Genomic DNA, 13,755 nt, shown 5'->3' with positions numbered 1-13,755 from the left:
AGAGAGAGAAGAGCACAACATAGAAAGAGAAGCGCAATAGAGAGAGAAAGAAGGCGAGAGAGGACAGAGAGGAAGAAGAGCACGACAAAGAGAGAAGAGCAATAGAGAGAGAAAGAAGGAGAGAGAGGACAGAGAGAGAATGGCGGAACAGAGAAAGAGAATAGCGCAAGAAAGAGAAAGGAGAGATTGGACAGAGAGACAGAGTAGCGCAACAGAGAAAGATAAGAGAGATAGAGAGAGAAAGAAGGAGAGATAGGACAGAGAGAGAGAATAGCCCAACAGAGAAAAAGAAGAGAGAGAAAGGAGAGAGAGGACAAAGAAAGAGAATAGCGCAACAGAGAAAGAGAAGAGAGATAGAGAGAGAAAGGAGAGGAGACAGAGAGAGAATATCGTGACAGTGAAAGAGAAGAGAGATAGAGAGAGAAAGGAGAGAGGACGCAGAGAGAGAGAGAGAGAAGAGTGATAGAGAGAGAGAAGAGGGATAGAAGTGAGCGGTAAAGAGGAATCGAGGCCATATCAGCAACACCATTGACTAATAGAATCTTAAATTACAATATAGTAAGAATCAAACGCGTACCTATACTTGTTATGAGAAATAGACGGCTAGGATTAAATATAAGAAAATATAGATGGCTAGGATTAAAGATTGAGAGGATAAATCATGTGGATAGGATTAAATCTAATGTTACATACTCTAACGGTTATGATTAAATCTAGATGGGTAGTTGTAAATCTTGATTTGTAACTAACTATAACTAGCCTTTAATACTAATCTTTGATGGATAGATACAAACCAATCTGTTTTAAACCAGGTTTAGGATGTTAACAACGATATTTGTCTCTACTTCCTGTTCATATCACCTCTCCTTTTCCACAATTTTGTTTGTAACTTCTCTTGTAGTATCTACCTCTGTGCTGCTGGGTGTAAGCTTGTACATTTCAAGTTTCAGTGTAGTTGGCATAGGGACAAAAAAATTCACCAACGTTTTCTTGCTGGTATGCCAAATATGCATCATGCGCCTTCAGATTCACAATAATGTCATCATGTTTCATGTTATTGATGTTAGCATTTATGCTAACCGCAAACTGTGAGAATTCTGTACCCAAACCTATCAAGAATGTAAAAATCATAGTGGGCTCTGATCTAAAATAAGCTATGTATTCATAAGTTGTTATATTACCTTTCTTCATGGTATGAAATTGTAGATGTAGTTCCATATTTTTATGACAGCGATTTGAGAAGGAATGATCAAGTTTCTCCCACACTTCTCTCCAGGATTATGCTTTTTTGACGCATGGAATAATGGATTCTGACAGTGTAGAAATCCAAAAACTTGTTGATTTTTCCTTCTGAATTTGCAACAGAGATTAGTGTGGATAATCCTTCAATGTATTTAACTAAATCATACCCATTTAGAATTGGCAAAATGAAACTCTTCCATGCTTGATAGTTGTCAATGGTCAGCTAGATAGACATTGTTATGCTAGTGGGAACGAATGCAGGGACTTTTCCAGCGGTTGTCAAAGCTCTTAGCTCAGGAATGTTCATGGTGAAGATCATAGTATTGAGCCTTCAGATATCCCAGAGGCCTTTAGATCAATGGCTCTGATACCATGTAAAAGCCTCTCAGAAGAAATTGACGAAGAAGGAGAATAAGACTGGAGGTAGATGAAATGGAGAGGCGCAAGGAACAGGAAGTGGAGATCAAGATCGTTGTTAACTTCTTTAATGTAATTAATAACAGATTGGTTTGTACTTGTACATCATAGATTTGTATTAACAGCTAGTTATAGGTAGTGACAAATGGAGATTTATAACTACACATCTGGATTTAATAGCAACCATTAGATTATCCAACGGTTATGTTGACCGGCCTAGATTTAATCCTATCCACTAGATTTATCCTATCTATCTTTAATCTTAACCATCTTTATTTTCTTATATTTAATCCCATTGTTAACCTTAACTGGTGAGAGGCAAAGATGAACTCGGTAATGTCATTCTTATGTAGGAGGATGACGCGGATGAAATCTTCATCTCCATTAAAACCCATGTTTGATGATGAGTTTGGGATGACGATTACAATCTCGTGATCATCTGCAAATTCTAGAATGAAGTAATTAAAGAGACATATACCATGAAACAAAAGACGGAGAAGAGCATCTGCATCACCTGGTTGGCCAGTACCCCTTCCTTTTCTGAGAACAGATAGTACCCATCCTTGGGATCCAGCAGATTTTCATAAAGTGCAATAGTCATTCAAAATACAACAACAGGGATGAACACAGGATACAATTCCTCCATCTTTCTCATTATTTTGGATGGTTATTTGTCACTAGTGAATCTTTAGATCTATATATATCTATTCCACAGGAATTTGACCTCTCTCAAAGACTGTTCTTCCATGTCAAGACGGCTCTTATCTGTAATTAAATTGTATCCTGTGCTCATATTTTGAAAAGAATAAGTAACTCACGTATTGAAATGAATATATTTTGAAAATAGCTTTCATACTTACTACTAACTCACATGTTCAATATATTTATGAAGATTAAGGCCTTCATTTATTTGGTTATACTTCTGAATTGAATCGTGTCAGTTGAAGGCATTCTTTCTCGGTTGGCAATCGTCAATCCAAAAAAGAAGCGAAACCACTCGCACGGGGGGACATTTGGAGCTCAAGAGATGATATTAAAGAATAAAGATTAAAACGGATTGAACTGTAGCCGCTTTTCTAGTTCATCATCCCTCCCTTCACTCATTTTTTTTCTCTGTTCTACCGCTTACGATGTTTGTCTCAAACCAAATATTTTCTCCAATTTAAGGCCAAAAACTTCCGAAAGAACCGTACGTAAACAAGTCTGATCTTTTTCCCTCATAAACCAAGAAAAAAACTTGTTCTTCAATCTTTTCATCTCCGGCAGATGTTTAAACGATCCGTCAATAATGATCTACTCATACATACTGGCGTAGATAAATCTTAGTTTCCATAACTCAAACTGAATTCTTAATGCTCTAAATCTTTAACCACGGATAGCGTCCATTACGACCTTTATATCCTGGCAATATCACGTCTAAAAATTTAAAAGGTTGACTTCTTAACCATATGACCAAATCCCATATCTAAACCACCAACCTAACATCTAAGAGAACACTCCCCTGAACTTAAACATGACATAAACCCTATACAGAGCGTCTCTGGTAAAACCCTAATATACAGGAGAAGATAGCAGAAGATTATACAACACAATATTCCCCTAGTAAATTACATAATAAAAAACCTAAACTCAAACTTTCCTGCAAAAGCCTGATCTGCAAGCGAAGATAGCTTTACATGATATAAACGAACACTCCCCCAGGTAATTAACATAACAAAAACCTAAACTCAGAGTCTCCGGAAAAACACTGATATACAGGAGAAGATAGCATAAGATGAGAGAAGATTCCTACTATTTACACACTCTCCTCTTCATTTCAGATGCTGCCCGTCTTGTCCATTGGCAGCTTTGTCGTCACATTCTTCGTTCAACATCAAGAACAAATGAACAGGAAAGAAGATTAGACTTTGTCCAACAATTTCTATTTCACCAAGGTTATAAAGATGAGACTTTGATATGCATGATGATGACAATCACAAAACCATCATTGCAAATCAAGCTGCAAACGATGACGATAATGGGTTTTTTGGACGACCATCACTGTCACTCACAATTTTGCCGTAAAATGCAAAAATTCTGTAACAGGATTGTCAAAAAAAATTCACTACTTTTAATGCCAAAAAATATTTTTTAAAACACCATTCGACTGACTTGAAGTTTTATCTCTACTCTCAATTTTTTTAACTAACATTTAACCATAACAGTGATACGTCAACGTCATCGTCAACCACCATCATCTAATTTCTTCAGGATCATCTCATCCTCAAGACAGATCGATGACGTTGACGGTTGACGATGACGATAACATAATTTTAAGAATCACTTGCATGAATTTGGATGTCAGGCCATGCAAAACTCTGAAGAGAAGCATGGAATTACTCACCTGGCCGGCGACAAACTCGGAGACGAGGCGCTGGCTGGCGGCTTCGGTCTCGACGACGCCGACGCCGTGCTCGGCGACAGCACCGGTGATATCCTCGTGACCGACGAAGCCGCTACGCACGTTCTTGGCAGCTGATGACTGCATCATGGCAGCAGGACTACCCTTCTTTGTCTCACCAGTAACAACATTCTCTGCGCTCTGCATGAGAGCTGCATCTCTTGGTGCAACTATCTCCTCTGCCAATTCTCCCTTCATGGAAGGGAAAACTTGGCCATATCTGATTGGCTGTTCTTGACTCATCTTCTCTAGAGTTTGAAATTGCTTATCCACAACACTGGAATAAGTTTTTCTTTTTTTTGCTCTTAGCCGGGTGCATCATATAGAGGATGAACACGTTGGTTGTTGTTTAGAGGACACGTTGGGATTTGAGAGTTGGACAGTTGTCAAGCTTAGGAATCCACACGTTTGATCTTTCGTGTCCAACTCAAAAAATACTTGCCCTTTTTATTAGTTGTGAGAGAGTTTATTGAGAAGCTGGCAACTCGGATTTGAATACTTTTTCTCTTTCTTGCTTAACTTACGATGGTAATTTTGATGCACTATATAAAATGATGCACTATATCTCTCTATCTATCATCTAATGTAAAAGAACTTTAGAGATTTTTTATTTGATGACGAAAAATTGGACCCAAGTTGGATATAACATTTGGGTTGCCACCTATGTAATTATTAAATCAAGGTTATACATCATAATTAGAGGGATTCTGTAAAGTCTGGGATGAATGCATTATGCATAGGGGTTTGAGTGCAAATATGAATAGGGACTAGGTCAGTTACAAGCACTCTTATGGGTTAGTATTTGTAATTTGACAAAACCCCTTGTATCTATTCCCATGTATCTAACTTTGATCGACCGCTTTAAAATTATTCTATCAATCAATACTGAAGTGAGTGATGTGGAGAGTTTTTGGTGTGATGATTCTTTAGTAAAATAATTTTTAATTCATTATGAACTACATTTTAATCCACATTTTTTACACAACAGTGAAATAATATTAACTTGTGTAACCAAGTTGAGAAATTATTTGACCTTTCATTTTATCTCCCATCTAACATTAGGACAAAACGTTGTTTTCATTCTAGAGTTCTAGGCTCCATCCCTTTCAATAAACAATAATGGAAACGGCTACATTTATCATTAATACTGAATAATGCTATTGTAGAGATGTATCATTATTCCATCAATGCAGTTGTTATCCGATATGATATTATTAATTCATATCACGGTGACAGATATTGCTTACCATAAACACATTCTGTAGAACATAAATCTCTTCGAAGGCATATAATTTCTACTTGCTCTCGCAGAGGTACTCAGCTCCCTCGATTAATCTCCGATTGCACATAATTTCTGCATGTTTTCCCTCATATTTCTTACAAAATCTTCTTCATCAATTTTTTTGAAGAACTAGTCTAATAAGCCTTTTAATATTCACCATTGTAAGGAGACTTTTATACTTTAAATTATCAGCATAATCCATAAAAAATTTCATTCAATTTAGAGGATTCTCAGAAGAATGCTCAAATTAAGAATTTGTAGTTTGGATTATCGTATAATCATTTCTAGTCCTTTTAAAGTATCCATTCATTGCTAATAATCTAAAGAACCGTGATTTTGAGGATATTATGATGTTCATGCGAATGATGACCATGGGAATAATGAGATTTATGAGCTATTTTTTAATGCATCTCATGAGCTATTTTATGAGAATTCAGATGCAACAGAATTCGGAGTAATGACTGAAAGACAAAAAGAATTAATTTTCTAAGTTGAAAGAAGATATAAATATCCTATTTATTTTCTTGGCTATATGCTTCAACCTTGGTTAAAAAAATAACTGATTAGAGAAAACAAAAAACTCATTTTTCAAAAAGTTCACAAAACAAAAAACTCACAACACATCATTTGTAATTCACGGAAACAGAAGATATGAGAGACTGATATTTCTGTAGAGAAAAGAGGGACGGAAGATAAAATGATGAAAGAGGATGAAGCTGATATGATATGAAAATATGAATATTATAGTTGAGGAGAGAATGAATTCAGATATAGATATATGAATAACATTCATGTATAATACAAATTGTATTGGTGAGAGCTTTCTTTTCTGGCTCTCTTGGCTTCCATCCTAGCCATTTGTCTGGTTGAATAATTCTAGAGAGATGTATTCCCCTTAAATTTGCTTCCACATCATGAACAGTTGGTTCTAATATATAAGAGTCATCTGATGACCTGTATCACCTAAATACATACAATGTTAAGCTCACTTATCAACTGTAAAATTCAGATATAGATATGTAAGAATAACATTAACATTTTTTAATGCAGGAGGCATATCTTCTAACCATGATATTAATATTCTGTGATGGATTCAGACAAAGTTTCAAACGATTCTAATGCAAGTGATTGTACTAATTGTGATAACCAATGCATTCAAAGCATTGGTTGATTTTTTTGGAGTCACAGTTTAGTTAAGTCGAAATATACTAAAATATTTAGAATGCGCGTCTTATATATGAATTTAAATTGGAACTTAGAGAAAGTGCATAATGTAAACACAAACAGCCGTATATTTGAAAATAGAAGTGATTTGGAATAACGACCTCGGATCTACATTTGTAGGCAACTCAGTACCTGACTAAACAATTCATCATGTTGTTGATCTCAATGGACATAAAGCAATTAATAGTATATAATTTAGTGCATGAATTTAAGTCAATAAAGTATTGTATGAGCTTAGCAGAATGTCCAAATATTATCAAACATCAATACGTTAAAATATAACATATATGAAAAAAAAAAATAAGAAGATGAGAGGACCCAATTTTCAGTTACTACAGGGCTAGAAATTAGATTTAGTGCAGAATGTCCAAAGATTCTCTAAGATCCCTTGATATAATAATATAATTTTATTCAGTTCCCTTTTAATAGGAAAAATTTACTCAATATCCCATAATATAATTATTTAAAACAACACAAAATCATTGATCCAGTGTTTAGCATCTTAATATAATTCTTAATCTTAATTCATGTTAATTTATAGTGAAATCGGACCACTTTAATTGAAGGGTTAAGGGCTGAAATGCAACAAAGCATCAACTTTTGAAGAGGAGCTGACACTTTCGAACAAGAGCAGAAGATTCTGTCAGAAAATCATCAAACAAAAGTTGGAAATTTTTGAAATTGGATTATACCCATAAAGGGGCGCTGAAAGGCAATTTAAACCCATCCGTACTTTTCAATTCGATCGTTTCTCCGGCAGTGGAAGAGAGGAAAAGCGCAATTAACGCAATCCTGGCGTCTTCTTCGTGCTTTCGTCTGTGTTACAATTCATCCCATCCTCGTTTTCTAGGTCAATCATCAATTTCCCGGCAATGGTCGTTCACTCCAACTCGTTTTCTGTCGTGGGTCTTCCCATCTTTCAATGTCCGGCCAGTGAATGAACTCCGCCGGCATGCTGTCTGCTCTGCCTCTCTATCTTCGATTTCTGATTCTGAAAGGGAATTGAGTCTTAACGATGATTTAGAGAGTAGCGAAGTGACGATCGACTCTGCTCCTGCTCAACAGGTATGTTGCCGTTCAGCTTTTCGATTTATGGCGGAAATTTATTAATTTTTCGAGCCTATTTAATTTGATGCAACGGATGGAATTCCGCGAAATTCTCTTTGTAAAACGTAGTGGCATTCTTCGGGGGATGATTTGTGTATTGATAATGACGGTTGTGGCTATCTTCTTCAGTTATTAGTCTTGATAAACCATTCGTCAGGACTGCGATTTTGATTTTGGTAAAAGAAATTGTGATGAAGCTTAACTCCGTTTTATTAATTTTCTTAATGTGAAATCAGTATTAGGTTTTTTTCTTTCGTGTTTATCTTCAGCTAATGTGATATTCGGTTTATGTTTCTTTAGATGCGTGAGATTTCGCCGCTTTCTTCCGTTTTTCTATTGTTTGTTGTTGATTTTGGGTGATCCAAGAAAATATTACATTTTTTGTTTGAGTTCCTCATTCATTCTTTACTCTCTATTTTCAAGTCAGCATTTTTTTTGGAGAGAAGTAATCAAAATGAGATTACATTTTAAATTTTAAACTTTTCCTGACTTCGAATATTTAAACTTCAATGTTTTATCTTGACATAAACTATAGCCATTCTTATATTTTTAGCATTTTTTGTATTCTTCTTTAGTTTCTCTTCCAAGACTTTTCTCGATATAAACATACGCGGAGGATTGTATCAGTATCTTTTTCCATGTTCTTTGTTTCGATTTGTTCTCTTTTTGTCGAAAGTTTCTTGATGTATCATCATTAACTATTGACGTTTACCATACATTTCCCCTCAACAATCATACATTTGTAGGGTCCTCTGAAGTCTGGTCTGTATCTCGTGGCAACGCCCATCGGCAATCTGGAAGACATCACATTGCGGTATGCCTTTCCTTTTTTCACTAAAACAACTATTTCTAATTTCATAGTGCGTAGATTCATATTTTCTCTAAATATTTATAAACCAAAATGCTGATATTTTATAACATGACAATGAGCGAAAGCTACAGATTTCCGTAAAGTTTTTTTTTTTGCTTTTCTGGGGAATGCTTAGGTTTTCTAAACCTAGACATTTAGGTTTCCTATGTAGGAAATATATGTTATTTTCTGAATGGGAGAAAACTTATATGAAATTCTCTCGCGTTTAAGACCCAAAAAAAAAAGATGATATCATTTTTTTGCAAGAATTAGATAGAAAAGTGAGATAACAGGCAGTTCTCTGTGAAGTGTCAAACCAGTACGTTTCCTTACTGATTGTGGAAAGAGCCTTGAAAAGTTGAAAATATGGTGAGCTTAATTTTGTTAACTACTTTAGCGGAGAATTGCCAAGAACAGGTGCAAGAAGAATATAATAAAGAGGAAAGATTGAAGATTGACATAACGGTCAATATCTCTTTTCAACCAAGCTACTGTAAGAAAACTTTAGGTTTGATGATGGAGAGAACATGAATGGCTTGTAGGAAGAAACATGTTCTCTATTTGTTTTTAATTTGAGACCTATTATAGATCTTGTGAAGGGCCCACATAAGTTCTCCATTGATCATCTCTCTTTTGTATTAATACTTTTCTAAAAAAAATCTCTCTTTTATTCTTCTTGGCAAAATTTCATGACTGGGATTATCTAAAATGTGCTGTCACCATACGATATTAATGTCCATCATGGTGATTAATCGTTGGCCTATAAAGTATATTATTAGTTTTAGTTTTCTGAGTTGTGCTCAACCTGCCACAGCAATACTTTGTTTCTATTAAGACTCATAGTGGAGGATGGTGATACAACTCTACTCCGTGAAACTAGAATTTAACAAAACGACACGACTCATATACCTCTGAGTATCCAGTCACGGCTCTATTTTGCAAGCAACCGTAGGCATCGACTTTCTTCACGAGAAGAGAGAGTTGCATGTGGAACTGTGGATCGCACATGGCTCCTCTATCTGGAAGAAGGCATCTATAAATAAGACCGAACCTAATCGACCAAAGGGACTTTCCTTGATCTTGAACATCTTTTTTCTCATAATCAATTGCTTTTGCTAAGGAGCCAGTTTATTATAGTTTTTAAGGTCTTCCTAGTAAATGTCTTCTTACTGTTTCACATAAAATGCAGGGCATTGCGCATTCTTAAATCTGTGGATGTTATTCTTGCCGAGGACACCAGACACTCTAGCAAGCTTCTTCAACATTTTTGCATCAAAACCCCACTCGTAAGCTTCAATTTACCCAAGACTTGTCCTACATTCTATAGCAATCTGTAGAAAGGTTCATTTTCAGGTCAGCTTCCACAAGTTCAATGAAAATCGGCGTGAATCCGCGGTCTTATCAAGGTTGCATCAAGGTCAGTGTGTTGCCATGATTAGTGATGCTGGAACTCCGGGCATAAGTGATCCAGGCATGGAACTGGTAAGACATCTTACGTTGATATATTCATGTTTCTCAAACGAGGAACTAATTGTGGTCGACAGTGAATACCATTTTCTTGGTCGAGGAGGGTCCCATTTTTCTTTTATTTTAATTGATGTTGAAGTAAATATCAATTTGATACATCCATTACACAACCTTCCTCTATGATTTGTACTCTCTCTCCTCTATTAGTATACTTTAGTTTGGATCTAAGACTGAGTGTTATGAGCATCATTTCATTTCCTATTATTTTTTATGGGGTCTGGAAATTGTTTTGGAGCTCTCATACTACCATTGCTAGAGGAGTTATGGATGCTGGATTCCAAGAAAATAAGTACATCCTCTAGAACTGGAGGTGATTTGCTTAAATATGGACTAACAAGATCAGACGCGATATGAGATTATGGATCCTTTCTTAAATCTCATGAGGTCACTTGTACAATGAACGTTCCTTCGTAGGCCTTTTACAAAAGAAAGAAACAGAAAAATAAAAATAAAAGAATGCGGTGAAAGTTCACAATTAGTACACCTTTTTCTTTCAATTTCAATGAAACCACCTCCAGTAATAGAATCTTGAAAGAACTGTCAATCTTGAACAGTTCTTGCTATTTCTCAGAAACTTTGTTCACATGGATAGCAAGGTCAAATTTTTTTCTGATATCACTGCAGTCCTAAAATTTAATCTCTAAATATGACTACTTACATAATTCATTGTCTGGCGGCTCTTGCAGAATATGTGTTTCCTTCCGTTGTCTTCATCACTTAAATGCTTCCATTCTATCTCTCCGTCACTTCAAACCGGACTTTTTTTTGAGGTTGCGAAATATTTATTCACGATATATGGTTACCTATGAATGTTTTATTTAACTATGGAGAATGAATTAGTTAGCTTTTACCTCTTGTCTATGATTTTGTTAATAGTCGTTGAAAGAGAGATGAAATCATCACTTTGATTTTTCTTCCAAAATATTAAACATGTTTGGGCTTTCTTTCAGGTGAAATCATGTATTAGAGAAGGCATCCCTGTCACTCCAATTCCTGGCGCTTCTGCTTTGCTCACTGCTCTTTCAGCCTCCGGCTTGTCTACCGATGAGTTCACTTTTGGTATTGAGACTTATCATAGTGTTTTTAAGTGGGGAAATTGATATATCTTTATTTAAATATCGACTTTGCCATACAGTTGGTTTTCTTCCAAAGCATGCTGGAACTAGAAGAGAGAGATTGATAGCTTCGGCTAAAGAAAAAGGAACACAGGTTTTCTTTGTTCCTCCTCATAAAATTCAACAGTTTCTCCAGGAAGCATCTTTAGCCTTTGGTGAGTCAAGGTAAATAGATCCAGTTTTTAATCCTCCACGTATTCAGTAGAAATATTTTTAAATATTTTTCTTCACCTTAATTCTATCTATGAATTTTAGTTATTCAAAAAATGATAATATATTTTTTCAATTAGTCTTTAGGCATGGGCACCTCATTCTCTCGGCTTTATATCCATATTATAATACGCCCATCAAATTTTGTATCTCGTATCCATTACCTTAGGAGAATAATTTTCTTTGAGATCATATTCTACGGTATAATTCATTTGAATGAAGTGCTTCTCTTCTAAATCTTCCTATGTTTTTTTTTTCTGAAACTTACAGGAACTGTGTTATTGCTCGGGAAATGACTAAATTTCATGAAGAGGTATAAAGTCCTGATATTTCTAATTCGAAACTATCTGCCTCTCTGTCTCCTTTACCTTGATCATGTACCCTAATCAACGCCCTATGGACAACTAAGTCGATGTATCAGCTATAAGTCTAGTCTTTTGGCTCTCGGGTATGATCTAAATGGGATGGAGAGGGATTCACTGAATAAAGGGAGATGTAAAGAGAGAGAGGCAGAGAGTGCACCGGAGACCATTAGCCCATCATTTATACCACAGTTTATCGTGTCAAGCGCAAGGTGTATTCTTGGGGCTTGCTGCTTATTTTTTCTGTTTATTGTGCCCTGAACAGTTTTGGCGTGGCACTTTTGAGTTGGCAAACAAAGCGTTTTCAGTTAATCAGCCAAAAGGAGAGATAACAGTATTAGTAGAGGGGGTGAAAACATCTCAAACTGAAGTTCCAACGGAAAGCCAGTTGGAGGATAACTTAAGACACCTGATGTCTGGTGGGCACAGTCTCTCTGAGGTACAAACAATTCTCCGGGGAGTTTGCTTTTCGATTTCCATGTAAATTTAATTTCTTTCTTGGTCTGTATAGGCGTCCTCCTGTTTCTAGAGTCCAAATTCTGAAGTTATTTTCAAGTCTATTTGTCTCTCTAAAACCCTGATGGAAGACTGAAACAACAGAGAATAGAAAGACTGTTCAACAATACTCTTGCAGGAAATAAAGAACATTTTCTTTAGTTCTAGTTTTCCTCATTTTCTTTAACATTTTTATTTTGAAACTACCAACTTCAGTCCGTCGGCAGAGTGAAATCAATTGCCCAGGCCAGAAGTCAATTATCTTTGAACTTTTTATGTTGATTACTGTAGTTGACCTCTCTAAAAATACAGAAAGATGGAAAAGGGTTCAGTTTCCTGTTTGAATAACTTTCCAGCTTGCTTTTGTTTTTGTCGATGCAAATAAGCAGTTATTTTCCCCTCAGGCAGTAAAACTGGTCGCTGAAGGTACGGCTTCGAGAAGGAAGCAAGTATATTCTATTGCATTAAAGATCTATGGAAAACAAGCTAGCTCTGAGGATCTGTGAGGTAGAGTTTTCATCCCTTTTTTTCAGTTTTCAATCTGGTTCATTGTCCTCACAAGATTAGTTTTTTCGCAAGTATACAGACATGGTCTGCTAGAAAACCCCACAAATCTGCCCAACTTCCAGGGAAACTCCATTTCGGTTCTCCAACAAGCATTTTTCCTATTTGAAAGTGTCGAAGTCAGAGTTTGATACAAATCCAAACTGATGTCGCGGGTATTTCTGTCATTTTTTGAGTTGGGGGTATTTTGGTCTTTATTGTAAGGGTGATTCTTTTGTTTTACGTAGATGTAACCCTCTCTTAATGAGGGAAGTAAAGAAGTGCCAAGGAGAGTCATTCTCTCTCTGTCTCCCATTCAGGTCAGCCTAATCTTCAGCAAGCTTCCTTTTGGTAAATCCCTCCTCTCCTCAGTAGACACTTATATCTTTCTATTCCCTTCTTGGAAAAAAACTCTCTTCCAACGTTTTTACTAGATTATTTGGTCATCTCAACTAGTAATTTGTCCCAAATGAAAGAATTGTCATCTCTTTTGAAAGAAGTCTTCTTTCTTTTGAATGCCTTAATAAATTGATGAGAAACCTTCCCGTGATGTTGTACTTGGCTAAGATTAGCCTTGAATGAAGTTGGCAATGGTAAATTAACCGAGCAGAATTTCTTAACGCATTGCTCTTCTGGTGGAACTTCATTTGGTAACAAGAAAGTTCTTCCTCCCTAAACAAAACGTAGGATTGTACTTGTTGAAATACTTATTTTCTCTATTCTGACTTACGGTGTGAAATTGGAAACTTGGTCATGGATGAGCTAAACTTGAAACTTGGTCATAAATTAAATCATGAATAATTAGTTTTGTAATATCAACAAGATTTGTGAGACATTAAGCCAAATTTGTGATGGTGATTGATTGCAATTCAAACTTATGTTGTGGTTACTGCAGGCATGATAAAATGAGCACATGTTGATTCTTCATAAATAGTTGGTGA

At 35.9% G+C, this 13,755-nt stretch overlaps 2 protein-coding genes across 2 annotated transcripts; one reads left to right on the top strand and one right to left on the bottom strand.

The window, feature by feature from the left end:
* Positions 1-3,393: 3,393 nt before the first annotated feature.
* LOC144712177 (late embryogenesis abundant protein D-34-like) lies at positions 3,394-4,342 on the bottom strand. Its single transcript, XM_078586376.1, has 2 exons — positions 4,043-4,342; positions 3,394-3,520 (listed from the first exon to the last, which is right to left on the bottom strand). The coding sequence occupies exons 1-2, from the start codon at positions 4,340-4,342 to the stop codon at positions 3,476-3,478; spliced, it is 345 nt and encodes a 114-aa protein (XP_078442502.1). The 3' UTR covers positions 3,394-3,475.
* Positions 4,343-6,468: 2,126 nt separating this feature from the next.
* LOC144712050 (Tetrapyrrole (Corrin/Porphyrin) Methylase) lies at positions 6,469-13,364 on the top strand. The gene is made up of 11 exons (XM_078586222.1): positions 6,469-6,505; positions 7,240-7,670; positions 8,459-8,526; positions 9,752-9,848; positions 9,916-10,044; positions 11,040-11,148; positions 11,225-11,369; positions 11,685-11,727; positions 12,042-12,215; positions 12,676-12,778; positions 12,858-13,364. The coding sequence occupies exons 1-10, from the start codon at positions 6,469-6,471 to the stop codon at positions 12,775-12,777; spliced, it is 1,335 nt and encodes a 444-aa protein (XP_078442348.1). The 3' UTR covers position 12,778; positions 12,858-13,364.
* Positions 13,365-13,755: the final 391 nt, after the last annotated feature.

Source organism: Wolffia australiana, chromosome 14 (genome assembly GCF_029677425.1).
Source record: "Wolffia australiana isolate 7733 chromosome 14, ASM2967742v1".
NCBI classification, from domain to species: Eukaryota; Viridiplantae; Streptophyta; class Magnoliopsida; order Alismatales; family Araceae; genus Wolffia; species Wolffia australiana.
This window is presented reverse-complemented; position numbering and strand designations above follow the sequence as displayed.

Coding starts and splice junctions, on each gene's coding strand:
- LOC144712177 (XM_078586376.1), bottom strand. CDS start 4,342: ATGAGTCAAGAACAGCCAATCAGATATGGCCAAGTTTTCCCTTCCATG. Junction 3,521..4,042: donor CCGAGTTTGTCGCCGGCCAG/GTGAGTAATTCC, acceptor TGTTGAACGAAG/AATGTGACGACAAAGCTGCC.
- LOC144712050 (XM_078586222.1), top strand. CDS start 6,469: ATGGATTCAGACAAAGTTTCAAACGATTCTAATGCAA. Junction 11,370..11,684: donor TTAGCCTTTGGTGAGTCAAG/GTAAATAGATCC, acceptor TGAAACTTACAG/GAACTGTGTTATTGCTCGGG. Junction 11,728..12,041: donor TGACTAAATTTCATGAAGAG/GTATAAAGTCCT, acceptor TGCCCTGAACAG/TTTTGGCGTGGCACTTTTGA.